The 15,316-nt window shown below is 24.9% G+C and overlaps 1 protein-coding gene across 1 annotated transcript; it reads right to left on the bottom strand.

Annotated features, from left to right (window-relative positions):
* Positions 1-2,788: 2,788 nt before the first annotated feature.
* Positions 2,789-4,986, bottom strand: LOC109794623 (WRKY DNA-binding transcription factor 70). Its single transcript, XM_083065416.1, is given in 4 exon segments — positions 2,789-3,007; positions 3,010-3,395; positions 3,480-3,584; positions 4,197-4,986. Coding segments are annotated over 4 exon segments (843 nt in total). The 5' UTR covers positions 4,526-4,986; the 3' UTR covers positions 2,789-2,984.
* Between the last annotated feature and the right edge of the window lie 10,330 nt (positions 4,987-15,316).

Raw genomic sequence — 15,316 nt, 5'->3', positions numbered from 1 at the left:
ATCGAAACATATATACTTTACTAGGATTATTTTTGAAGAATAATATATAAATAAATAAATAAATAAATAAAAAATGAATCATTCTAAGAGTGACTTCACTTAATCACTCACTATGTATATTAAATTTCAATAATTCAAAATTAAATTAGAAATTGATAAATAAATCTAAATATTTTGAAAACTATTTAATATTTTATTTAAATTAATAAATAATTATAAAATTATTTTATATATTATTTTTAAATTTATATAATAAAGTATCATATAATTTTTATTTTTTTAAAAAATTATAAATTTAATCTATATATTAAAAAGTTGTAATTTAATTATTTAATTATTTAAAATATAATTTTTTACTAACAGTTTTTGTTCATTTTTGTTGTTGTTGTTGTTCCTTTGCGTTTTTGGTCTCTTTCTCAAAGCTTTATATGACTATGTGGAGAAAACAGAGCGAAATGTCAATTTATACAAAGTGTTTGGATGAGAAATTTAAATGGAGTAATTTATTTATTTGAAGAATTTAAAATTCTTTGAAGTGATACCTTGTTTAGATGAGGAATTTATAAGGAATTTGAAATTCAAGCATTTGTGAAATTTCTTGAAATAGTAGAATTTCAAATTCTCCCAAAAGAATAAGAATTTGAAATTCCTCATATCTTTTTCTTCTTATTTCACTTATATATTTTATCTTATCTCTTATCTCTTCATATTTTTAATTATTAAATATTTAAAAATATTTTTAAAATTATTAAATATTATCTAATATTAATTTTTAAAATTATTAAATATTTAAAAATTAGCTAATATTTATTTTTATAAAATTTAATTTAAAAATATCAACATATAAATATATTTTTAAAATCAATTTTATCATGATGGAATCAAATTATCATATCCAACCTAACAATTTAAAATTTGAGAAATTTGAATTGACTTATCCAAACAAAATATTTTAAGAATGATAGAAATTGAAATCAAAGTAATTCAAATACCAAGAATTTAAAATTCCTTGAATTTATAAAATTCCTCATCCAAACACACCATTAGAGTTTTCATTCTTCTCTCCCCTTTTATATTTTTGTTTACTTCTTCAGTTTTTCAAGTCTAGCTAAACCGCTTTTTTTTTTTGTTTGTTTAATTAATTCATTTTATTTTATTAGGTTTAAATTAATTTCAATGTAGTTTTATGAAAGCCAAAACATTAAAATTCAGTGAATCATCAAAGGCATAAAAGATAAATAACTCATTCTTTTTCTTCCTCAATATGCTTGCTTTGAATTAGTTGGAATAAACTAGTGAGACATCAGACATATGTATCAATGTTCCCTGAAACACTGCAACAACATATAATCATATAAGCAAACATACTTACATTTAACAATTAACTTGCATAAAACATAAACAGAAAGTCACATTCTATATACATTATAAAACTTCATTTGAAACTTTTTTTCGTTTTCATCTTTAAGATAGATTTGAGCTCAAAATCTCAATGAGCATTCTCTTTGTATTGCCAAATAATATTTTCTTATTGAAAATTGACACCAGCCTTTGAGGACTAAAAAAAATATATTTTATTGTCAAATGAGATATGTTGGAACGAAAAAAAATTATATTCTTTCCATTATGCACAACAATGGGATAACACACAAAAATTGTTATAAAAGATAAAAGAAATGTCATAAAATTTATTTAATGTGATTCAACCCCTCATACATATATCTACAAGAATATTTATTATCTCAAAATGTATTATATATATATATATATATATATATATATATATATATATCAAGTTTTATGAATAAAACTTGAAAAACATCCTTCAAAAGTTTTTTGGATGAAATTTGAAAATACTCAACACAAGTTTTATGATAAAATTAAATTTGACAAACTCTCATTTACAAGTTTTCTAACAAAATTTGGTATATACTCTCATTAACAATTTTTTTTTGGCAAAACTTGGCAAATATTCAATTACAAGTTTTCTAGTGAAACTTGATAAATTCTTTTTTCAAATAATTTTCTGTCAAAACTTGATAAATCCTCTTTGATAAATTTTTTGACAAAATTTGGTAAGTCCTCCTTTATATTTCCTTCTCTCACATAAAGTGATGAACCCATCTTAAGAGTCACTATTCATCATAATCTTAAAAAGACAAATCAAATCCTTAATTAAGTTAAATACAAATATTTTAATTCTAAACCATATCCTAAAACAAATGTTATCATTCTATATGTAATCAACATCTTAGAAATTTAAAATTAAAAATCTGTATTATTTTTCCAACAAGATATTATGTTCTAACTAGTCTTTTAAATATTTAATTTTAGTCATCCTTTGAGAATAAAAAGATTATTACTACCCTTCTTGTGCTAAAAGTGACCTATGTGTAGAACTATCACACAAACAGGTACCACATAATAACGAATATAAAAACGCAAGCCTGCAGTGAAAGAGGCCTCCCATGACCTCCTATATTCCTTGTTTTTCACAAATTTATTTTAACTTAATTATACACATTTATCACAGTAACATCGTTGTGCAATTGAAAAGCAAAAATAAGAAAATCCAAATTCATTGTGAATATACTGAATACTAATAATAGATGGACTATTTGATAAGGTCATTTTTTAATTTTATTTTATCTTGGGAGCGGTATATGCTGATTTGAATCACAATTGAATTATTCTATATGCACCAAGCAGATCAGCCAGCAGGTACACAGCATAAAATCTATGTACACTCTTTCATGCCCTAAATACTGAACCAAACTGTGACCGATGATTTCAGAAAACAACTTTTTTATTTACTTTTAGCAGCTAAAATAAATAGGGGTCCCTCAATTAATGCTGTAAAGGACTTTTCTTAATCAAGGTAACTAAAATTCATAGAATTAAAACCCTGTGCCAAACAAAGTCACCAATGCCTTGCCCTCACCACAACAAATTTTGTAGAGTGTAGACCAAAACATGCCTATCCATCAAAATCCAAACTGCTCGCATAATCAAATTGAACAGATTCTGCGGATGATAGCATAGTAACATGACTCGAATAATTGAAATCAAGTTCATAGTCACATAACATAAGGTAATCTGATGAGGGTAGTTGGTTTTGAACACTGTAGTCCTCCGGAATCACTTCCATAGGCTCCTGTTTCATGGATGAAAAAGGGTATTCTTCTTTGCTAGAGAAGGTGTTACTGAAGCTAAGGAACATAGAAGAAGAATCAGAAGAATCTGGTTCCAACATTATCTGTGGATTTAAAGAACTCTTGCAATTGTGATGGCCATAATAAGTTGTCCTATACAATGGAGGGTCCTCTTGAACTCTCTGAACCTGTTTGATTGCTGGACAACCCTCATCATACTTGTGAGTGCATCTGTAGTAGCTCCTGCATCCACACATGCATTTACATTGTTTGAATTAATCATATTCTTGGTTGGTTATAATTAATTTCAAATGGAAGAATATATACCTGAGGTATTTTGCATTCATTGTTATCTTTTGTCCATATTTTCTCCATACATACCCATCTTCCATCAGAATTGAGCTGTTCGTTTCCCATGTTGGTGCACTTGATCTCATCAAGAAGAAAAATTTCAACAAGAAAAGCTTCTTATTTAATTATTTGACATAGTAATTAATAATTAATAATCTGGTAATGCGAATTAAGATATATATTTATGAAATCAATGTTGCATGTCACAATTAATACAGTGATTGTCTAATCAAGATTATTCAATCAATCTGTGCTTATGAACTTGAACTGCAACGAATATTTGACCGAAGGTAATCGGTTCAGTTAATTTAATTATACGGTGTTTAAGTTTTTGCCAATATGCTTCAAGGGATATCAATATTTTCAATTCAACACAACATACAACTGCTAATATTAATAAAAATGTTTGAAATGAAAAAAAAATCTTTGAAACCTATTTGCAAAATTAAACCCCACGTATAAACTTGATGACTAAATTAGAAGAAATCGAACGCTTAGAGACAAAACATAACTAAAAAAATTAAAGAGACAAAGCAAGATTTAAATTGGCAGAATTGCGTATTTATCTTTCATGACAAAGAATAATACTAGTATTATGGAATTCTCAAGGTCAACTACGCAAGGATTCAAATGTGATAATCAACAAAACAATCTTGACACACAATTAGCAAAGGCAAGACTTAGAACTCTTACTTTCTCTTGTAGCACCCTCTTCGATTTTTAGCGTTGATGAAACTCTTGCAAGCCTCATCCCTATCCTGAGGCTTCGGGACATGTTTGATACCGATAGGCACAACAACCTCAGTGGAGACATGAGTCCTATTGGTGTTCAAAAGCAAAAGGGTATTTGTGAATGAACACAAAACCTTGCGCACAAGATCTTCAACAAATGGTAACATTGACCCTTCATGAGTGTTGGGTTTACGATCCACAAGTACTTCAAGTAACTGGTTTGCCATGGCACGCCCTTTGATTAGCTCTTCTTCCATTTCCCTTCTTCCATTAGAAGCCAGATTCTCCATTGCTGCGATCGATGAGAAACGAAGAGACACACTGCCTTTTATTAAAATAGATCTGTTCAACTAGCAATTTTAAAAATACTTGTTCTTCAGAGTCCAGACAAAACATTCCCCATTAGAAAGGGCTCGAAGATACCAATTAATAATTTTAATTTTTTGATGGGTCCAGAAGTTGCTAGGGTTTACTTCAAGCTGCCAAATTAGTCATCGCAAATTAGGACAACCGTGTTTAGTCAGATTAAAGGTTGTTAGAAAACCACCCACAAATTTCAGCATGGTGTTTGAGTAGTTGGAGAAATTCAGGGCATCTTTAGATATGTATCCTAAATACTTTATATTGAATTGAAATATTTTTGTACTCTCAACTTTAAACAATAGTAAATTCAGGTGAATCAAATGAGAATTAATTTCTAGTTTAGTTAAATACATTTTAAAAATTTGAATCCTACTATATTTTGTATTAAATATTTTTTAACTCTAAATTAAAGTTATTTTTTTAATCGAATGAAACTGTTTTATTATTATTTTTTTTAATAATAATTTAGTTTTTTAAAACAACTTAAAATCTAAATTTTATAGAAATATAGTTAAGTTATTTAATAATATAGTTTAGTTTAGTTAAATAATTTTTGAATAGTTTTATCAACTGATAAATAGTTTGTTTCAGTTTAATAAATATTTATCGAATTTGAGTCTTAAATAGTTATGTTAAATATTTGGAGAAAAAAACATTGTGACTCTTGAAAAATATTTTTTTTCTTCTTACATTTAACTAAAAATCATAAAGTCAATAATACATATAGACAAGACAAATAAAAATAAAAAGCATGATTTCAAACTATTGTAATTTTTTAAAGTGTTAAATAATTTGATTTATAATCAATGTATTTTAAAAGAAAGTTTAATTTCAATAAATTACTTACACAGTCAAATCAATTAAAAATCATCTTAAATATAATTTATATTTGTCAGGTGAAATTAATTCTCCCGTAATAATAAAAGTTTATGTGAATCAAGTCATAATTGATACATGACTCTCACATTGTTATAGTTAAGTAAAAGTAGTTGTACATTGACTAATAACTATAATTTTTTGGTCTATTAGACCCAACAGTTTATCAAATAATTATTAAAAATTTAATATTTTAATTATTCATGTTAAATTATCTTACCCTAAACTTAAATACCAACAATAAAAAATCCTCGAAATATATAGTTTTATTTATAATAAAAATCATTACATATACCAATCGAATATAACAATTGTACTATATAACTTCTTTACAATTTCTTTTTATAACTAAAGTGCACTAAACTGTTTTTTTTTTTATACAGTAGTTAAGTTTTTTAAAATTGAATTTAAAATTTATAATCTAGTTTAGTTTTCAAAATAATTTCGTTTTAAAATAGGTTTTTTGAACAACTCTAAGTTTAGCTTGTTGAACTTGATGTAAGTTGTTGTAAACACTTTATAATCAAGTTAATTTTTCATGGATCAAAAGCTTAATTTTAATAGATAAAAATAATTTTTATTATTAAATGTCAGTATATATTTAATTAATTATACTTAATTATTTCTATGTAAATAAAAAGAATTTATCTTAGATGAAAATTTCTTTGAAAACTTTATCGACGAGAACATCTTTAAATTTTTTACTTCAATGATAATATTTTAAGAATTTTTCTTATTTTTTATTTTTAAAATTTTCTTTTTTATTATCATATTTAAATTAAATTTCAAAATTTTTAAAATAAATTATCATTAGTTAAAAATAATTTAAAATCTAATTCAAAATTTTTATAATATCATATTTGTATTACAATATAATAAGTTTATAAAAAATTTAAAATATAATTTATATGCAAAAAAAATTCATTTCAAAATTTAATTATAATATAATTATATATTAAAAATGTTTATTCATTATTAATTTTAAATATATAAAATAAATATTTATTCAGCACATTACACCCACACCAAAATATTAGTTATTTATAAAATTTGAACTGAGAATTTTGCAATTCTCAAGGAAATCATCAGACTCCAACTCGATCTAATTATTCAAATATTTAATATGATATTTAAATATTGATGATCCATAATTTTTTAATTAAAATTACTCATTAAAATTGAGTTTAATTTTAATATAAAATCTATATCATTAATTAAAATTTTATTTTAAATATAAATTTTAAAATAATTATAATAAAAAATAATTTTATCATGTATTTTTTATATTGCAATAGTGACTTGAGATTTTATCTAAGACTAATCTAACTCAGTTGCGAGTAAATAAAATTTGATCTTTATCAATAAATTCTTATTGAAGATTGTCCAAACAATTTGAGCTTAAATTCAACAAATTAACTACCAACTCCTTGATTTAATTTTATCATGTATAGTAATTTATAATTGAGTATTAAAATTAATAATGCTTACACTTTCCATTATGAGATTAACCCTATGAATAATACAAACCAATAGCCGAATAAATCACCTTAGAAGCCTGGCAATTCCCTAATTCCGTCATCAATATCCTATAATTGCGGGTTGGTGGTACTTCTGGAAGGTGAATAGTTCTTGTTCTCTACTGAATTTCCTAATTCCATTTTCAATATATAATTAGTTGGAAGTTAGCACTTTCTCTTGAATGTGACTAACTTGATTAATTGGTCAATTTGATAAGTAATGCTTCCATTGGAAAAAAAATGGAGATAATTTTCTTTCAAGTGGACCATGCAGGGAAGTTTTACTTAAAAATGGTACCTAATTGGTCCCAACTATATAAATTTATAAAGTTAAGAGAACAAGAGTATTTTTATTAGAAGTTAGTATAAAATTAATAATTATAACATATATATATGATAATCTATAATTAGATAATGATAATAAAAAACATTTATATATATAATCAGTATATTTTAATTAAATTCTTAATAAAAGGTTAACAATTTTATCTCACATGTTAATTTATGATTCAGTAATTATTATTATTATTATTATTATTATTATTTTACATTTTTACTACATTTTATTTAAATTATTTTCATTAAAAAATTAAAAAACAAATCTTAGCTACTTTATAGTCACATGTCTTCTTATTTTATTAAAATATCATAAGAACTTTTAAATAAATTAAATCAATCTTTTTTTCTTTCATTAATTCTCAAGGGAAGAATTATTAATTGTTTTAAACAAATTATAACTTCTTCAATTACATTGAGTAAAATTATAATTTTATAAATTATTATTAAGATAATTACACTACAAGAAAATTGCCATATAGTGACACACACAATACGTGTCACTAAAAATTACTTTTACCTACACAATAAATATAATATATGTTGGTATATTGTTAAAAAGTGTAGGTATAGACTATAGTAACACACAAAATATATTGTTAAATCTCATTCAAAATCAACACTAAAATTGTATGTAACTATATGTCAAATAGGTATATACCTACATATATTATACCTATAGTGACACTTTTTATATGTTACTATATGAAACATTTTTTGTAGTGTTATTCATTAATTAACTAACTTTCAAATTTTTAAATATTTTATTTTTATTTTATTAGCTAATCAGCTTTTCTTTTAATAGAAAAATGAATTTATACATTCTCGTAGTATTTCACTTATATATGCTAACAAATAGTAAGGTGATAAATGAGTCTATTCATCTATCATTTATCCAATCCATTTATAAATAAATCTACCCAATCTATACGTTATCATAAAAATAAATAATGGATCAAATTCAATCAATCCATTTAATTTTATAGATGATTAGTGATCTATCAACTACTTTTTTTAAAATTTTTTTTATTGGATTATAATATGTAATATTTATTGAATTAAAAATTTAAAATACTATTTTAACATAAAAAAATCTTATAAATTTTGAAAAACTATATAATAATGTAACAACTTATAAAAAAAGAGAGAAAATAAAATATTTTAGAATAAAACTTATTTAATTTTTAAAATATTATTTTCATAAATGAATTAGATATAAAAAAATGTTAATGATTATATAGATTTTTTTATTTTAAATAAATTGGATGAATTTGATTTTTATGTGAATTTTTAATAAATTTAAATAAATTAATAAATTATTTTTATTTACTTCATTATAATCCACTTAAAAAGTTATTTGATACATCTATTTTTCTTTAAATACATGTATAATCTACGAGATATTTGAGAATTCGTGGTAAAAAGACTCAAGGCATCTAATACTCTTTCCGAAAGTAATATGATATATAAGATTACAACAAATAAACGATACTGATGTTATAGTGAACTACTACAGGATTAGATCTTATTCATTTTTGGAAAAAGTGTTATGAATATAATTAATTTCGTGCCTTTCATACTTTTTCATACCACACATTCCATCAGCACAGAAGAAACTATCAGTTTAATAAATGAGAAAAGAAAAGTAGTAGAGGCTACAGAGCGAAAATTCATTCCTTTAGCTATACAATTGATGCTTAACTTGGAAGCAATAAGAACACATTAAATGCAGAATCTATATGATTAATTTCTTCTTCCCGCTTAATATGGTATGTGTATGAAGTTACATTATGTTACTATCCAAATCTAAGATCAGACAAAGAAGACAATCAGCTGAAAACATTCTGGGTACCCAAATAAGGATTCTTTTTAAGTTTTTCGGGAGTCCTAGCATGAAAATGTTAAATTCTTATGCTTTGTATGAAAATTTCAAAATCATTCTAAAAAATGTAACTTTTTCAAAAATCGTTTCTTAATTAAGTTTTCTACCAAAACTTTCCCAAAGGAGGGTTGAGAATCCAAGATTTTCATGAAATGGGAAATTTTTTAATGATTATGTTTCTCATTATCAAGAATATTTTAGACTTACCAAACACATTTGACATTCATAAACATGTATTTTTCAAAAAATATAATTTCTAAGAAACAAGAAGATTATATATATATATATTGTTGAGATATAAATAAGTTTCACATCGATAATTTTTTATTTATTTATAAAATAGATACATATTTCAATAATTAATTTTTTTTTTTGAATTGATAACCAAAATGCAAAATTAGGAGGACTTAAGTTCAAAACATGAAATATCTTATCATTTATATGTACTTGTGTCTGATGTCTATATAGTGGGATGAGAATGATTAGTTGATTTTCCTTTATTTATATTCTTCCGGAATATAAATACAGTACAATCAATTGTGTTGTTGGTTTTATTATTGTCTGTTGTACTTTAGTTATATGATGCTATATGTAGAATATAAATACACTATAATCAATTGTGTTGTTGATTTTATTATTGTCTATTGTACTTTAGTTATATGATACCCTATATATAGGTTTTGGACTAGCTTTTGGACTTTTTGGTATCCTTGTATTAATTTAATATATTTTCTATTTGCTGTAAAAAAAAAAAACCCTATTGCCCCGCCCCTATATCCTGATGCTAGTCCTATATTTAAAATCTCCAACTATTTTGAACAAGGTCATTATGCAAATGTCTTCACAAGGCCAATGAGGTTTGGCACAATAGATGGGATAAGACCGGTTAATAAAAGGGTTTTGTATTTAACTTTTGATGTGAAATTATTTATGGACTTTACCTCTCTAAATGAATTTTTCATAAACACTAATTTGATATTAAATTATTGATTTTTTGTTAAAGGACAAAATTATCTACTAATTAATTATGTCACACCAACTTGTTGATAAATTCATGAAAATATTAATGATTTGGACAAATGCAAAGTGTATGTCATATATATATGCGACTTGGTTGATTATAGTAAATTTGATGTAAGATATATAAACTAATAAACTAGACCCTTGATTAAATAGAATAGAATTAATAAGTGTATTAATTACTATATGTTAAAATATGTTTTTTAATTCTCATAATTTCACTTAATTTACCTTTTATTTTACACAATTTATAATAAATTTTCTTAGTTCTTATATTTATCTTATTTAATTATTTTTTAATTGTTATACTTTAAAATATATATTTTTAATCTTTATACTTGTTGTTTCTAATTCTTTTAGTTTTTATTGTTATTTCTTTTGTAATGTTGTCTATTTTGTATTGATATAATAGATATTTTTAATTTTGTGAAGATAAAAAAAAATCTCAACAATAAAGATTACAAGTAAGAGTACAAAAGAGATACGAAATGTTAAAAGTTAGAATAACTACAACAAGATGAATTTAACATTACATATAAAAAGTTAAATTAATAACAATTTTGTCACATAACACAAAAGAAACACTTAAAAAAAAACTAATGATAGAAACTAAAAAGATTTTAAAATCTAGAAATATATGAACTAAAAAGATCTATCATTAAAAAGATTGAAAAGAATAAGCATATGAGTTAAAAAAGTCTATTTTTAAATTATAGAAACTAAAAATTAAAATCAGAGAAATTATAATAACTAAAAAAACATTTTTACCATTACATCAGGTGGTATAATATGTGTGTGTAAAAATTAATAGAACAATTTTTTAATATTACCTCTTGTATATGATAAATAAATAAATAAATAAATTATCAAAACAATAAAAAATTTAATTTAGTTAATTTTAATTAATAGTGACATGAGTTGAATTTTTATTTCAAAAGTATCTATAAAATTAAATAATTTAAATAAGGGTTATATATAAAGATATTATTCATTATTAAAAAAAAAGTATTTTTTTCACCAATAAAATATTATAAGTTTTGAAATATCCAAATTTCTACAAATATTTTTTTTACCAATGTTTAATTTAAACAAAATGATATTATATAAAAAAAATGAATTAGTGGCAGTGTATTGTAAATAGATTTTACGATAAGTTAATTAATGTATAAAACATTTAAATAATTAGTAAAAATTAATATATTTAAATATATTTCTTATAATTAAAAATAAGTATTCATGTGTCTTAAATAACACATTTGGAAGTAGTATTAATAAAAAAAGACAAAATATAGGTACAATGTTTTAGATATATTTGTTCTTCAATAAGAATTGGAGATTTAACTTAATAATACATATAAATGTATATTACTAAAATCTGGATTATTAAAGATAAGTGCATATTAATGAGTTAAAATTTCGGTTTCTAAGTTTTGTTCTAATAAAAATACTATACCGAAAAATTTGAACCTTAAATAAATACAAATAAAGAAATTAGTTCTGACAAATGGATACTATCTGTATTAATTAGATAATAATGGGTTTGTTTATTTAAATGTCTTTTTAGTTCTAAAAGTGTCTATTTTTTTTAATAATATAAACACTTTTTTTAATTTATTTTTATTTATGTATTTATCTAAACTTTTTTTAAACAAGCAGTTTTCTATTTTTTTTAAGAAATAACTTCTATCTACTTCTTTAAGAAATTTTTTTTAAAGTACTTGTTTAAACATATTTATTTTTAAGTTTAAATAAATAGTCCCAATTTCGACTATTATCAAGGAAAATTGAAATGTTTTATCTTTGAAAACAACATAGTGACTGATATTTAAACGTAATTGCATACCATATAGAATTACTTTTTATATACTAGCTCACTGTATAATTAAAGGACTTTTGTAAAAGTTATTGACAAAAATGGTCTGACACTTATGCTTATCAATGAAGAGTGAAGTTTAATCTTCCACTTAAATATAAAGTTGTAATTAAAGATATTATTCTTTATACATATATATATATATATTTATTTATTTATAATAGACAAACTAAATAAGAAAGGGTTGTATCTACTTGTTGAAAAAAAAAAAAAAACTATTGTGGTTGTGAAGTGAAAGCTACTAACAAAAAATAATAGCGTAGTTACCTCCATATCTTGAACTTTGAAGCACTTGTAATTAACATGGTTTCAAATTTTCGTAGTAGAGATCGAAGCGTTAGAAGGAGATAAACCTATTAGAAAACAAAAAGGGTATTTGAGAAGATGTGAGAGTATTATTCTTGAACAGCATAAGATCTTCATCAGCATATGGCTATACTCTTCTTGAGCTGCACTTGTTTTGCTAACAAGTTGACTATGATGATTCGGAAAGTGGCGTCCTCTCATAAGTGCTTCTGTGGCCATTAAACGATCAAAAGGGTTATTCTCCATCGCAGAGCCGATCAGTTCCGAGCTAGTACTAATTAGTTAATCTATTTTTGGTTTTTATCCACTTTTCTGTTTAGGCGCAATTTTTTAATTAGGAATCTCGAGATAAGATCGACAAGTGCAAGTGCTAAAACCAACTTTTCCACTCTCCAATGCAAAGTGTGAGACAACCAACGATGGTCTACAAGGAACATGCAGAATGACGTCACTAGGATTGCGTATAGGGCTCGAGTTGTGACGTTAGCCACCTCTGAGATGAATTAATTACTCAATTAAATATAAACAACATAACATATGTAGTTAGGGTGCACACAAATTTTTAGTTTGAAACTAATCTTATCTTCATATCATTGTAGAGTACTCAGCATATATACCTTATTCTTTCTCCCTCTCTAGATCTGCATATATATCCTCTCCCCAAATGGTACATTTCCTGCTAATAACACTCTTTAACCAGCGGCTATGACCCATGATGGCAAGCCAAAACGTCACTGAAGAAATCATGTTAAATGAACCAGTGTTCTTAGTTACTAACTCACATTTATCTTGCAATTCTTCTTGGATTCCTTTATCTGCTTCAAGACTTTGTTCCTAATTTGATGATCATTTCCTTTTTGTTGTCCATTGCACTAGGTGAAGGATGCTCACAGTTAGGGTATCCAACAACATTATCTAGGTGGATTGTTAAGCAAATAATGAATTAATAGAATTGAGTCTTTTTGTTTCTTTGCAAATTATTTTCTCTCCCAAACTTTTGTAGCTTGTTCCTTTAACATTGGTGCTTCCATTCTCAATCTCATTCTCACTAACTTTATGCTAGAGATGCCGATAGCATTGTTTAATGCAGACAGTAACGCCTAATAGTAGGCTCTTTGCATTAAAGAAAATACTTCATTATTACTAGAACACCAAAGGTGGTTAAAAGCTGTGATAACTACTAGTGAAAAAAGACCATTATTTACGACAGGATATTATGTCAAGTGAATTTATCATGCATAAAAAGTGAGGTGATGAAAAATTTGTAAAAATGGTCAAATTTTCTACGTCAGGTTTCGTTTTATTTATTTATTTATTTCTTTTTATGTTGGATAAATAACATTTAACATAGAAAGTTATTTTTTATGAAGGGTAAAACAACACAAAATATGGATTTATTGACTTTTTTGCACTCACCATCTTTATAACTCCGGCAACTGTGTCAAAGTCTCCAGTGGCTGCATCCAAGGCTCCAGTTATGTCGAAAGGCTTCAACGACCTCCTTCACCTACTCCTTTGTTCAAGTCACGGGGACACAACTCCAACTAGGTAGGTGATTTTTCCCCCTTTTTTGTTTGTTTTTGTTTTCCATTTTCCTTTTGCGTTTTTTCTTTTTCAATAATTGTATGGGTTAGTTGATATAATTTGAAATTTATGGTTGATTGTACTAATTTGGAGATGATTTAGGGTTAGAATTTTGTGATTTTGGGGTATTAAGGGCATGTATACCAATTGTTTGCGGAAATGTTTGAATGAGCTTCTTGTTGTTTCATGATGTCCTTAGGAGCTGTTTTGGGGTAATTTGGTGGTGGTGTTCCATAGTGGTTGTTTTGAGATTTTTTAGCATTTGATACTTAATAGGGACTATGATTGTTTTGAATTTTGAACTCTATGCTTCTATTTAACCGGGACTAATTGAGTGTTTGTTGTGCTATATTGAGGTTCGTACTTTGTTAGACATGAGCACCTTGATAACACAAATTCATATATAGTCATCTTTATATAGTTTGAAATTAGGGTCACCAACAAATCAATTAGAATTAGAGACACCAAATTAGACTTTAACATATATGGTTATATTAATTTGACCTATTTAAATAAAAACATATTTTAGGTTTATTCAACTAAATTATAAGTTCAAAAATAAAACAAAAAAATTATACAGGTACTCATAATCTAGTTAAGTAAACCAAAAATAAATTTTAGGTTTGTTTAGTTACATTATAACTTAGTAATATTTGTTAAATTTTTATACTTAGAAATAGTTTAGTTACTTAAAACTTAAATATATTTTAGTTACCTAAATAATTAGTAATAGACTCGGACCTTTATAATAGTTCGGGTAAGAAAGCATGATAAAACATAAAAATTGTAGAAAATATAATTTTAAAAATTTAAAATATAAAGTGTAAAATGTAAAATGTAAATCGGAAAATAGTAATGAACTTGGCCAATGTAAAATATAAAATTAAACAATTAAGATATAAACTAAAAAGATTTAATTAAGTTAAAATTTAAATTAAATAAAATTGTATTAATAACATTTCTATCAGAAAATTTCATAAAATAAGGAAAACATTTACTTCCAATATTATAAACCTTTATTTCTGTTCATGATCCAATATGTGAGATCTTGCTTGTAACTTAACAAACTTCCTCTCAAACAAAGCATAGTTTTAACCTCTCTTTAGCGATTTTTTTTCATCTATAAGTATTCAATGAGGATTTTTAGAGGGTCGTTAGAGCTTTAGTCACAACTGCCCAATTTTAGATACTTGTACCATTGTTTGCTGATGGAGGAGGCCCATGGGCTAAGGGTCCAACTACTAGAGCAATGGCAAGAAGGATGCATGAAGAGTGGGCCCAAGCCCAAGGAAAGCCCACCACTTTATTTTGTTGGGCTTTGTAT

The sequence above is a fragment of the Cajanus cajan genome, chromosome 10, assembly GCF_000230855.2.
Source record: "Cajanus cajan strain Asha chromosome 10, NIPB_CcT2T_4, whole genome shotgun sequence".
Taxonomy (NCBI): domain Eukaryota; kingdom Viridiplantae; phylum Streptophyta; class Magnoliopsida; order Fabales; family Fabaceae; genus Cajanus; species Cajanus cajan.
This window is presented reverse-complemented; position numbering and strand designations above follow the sequence as displayed.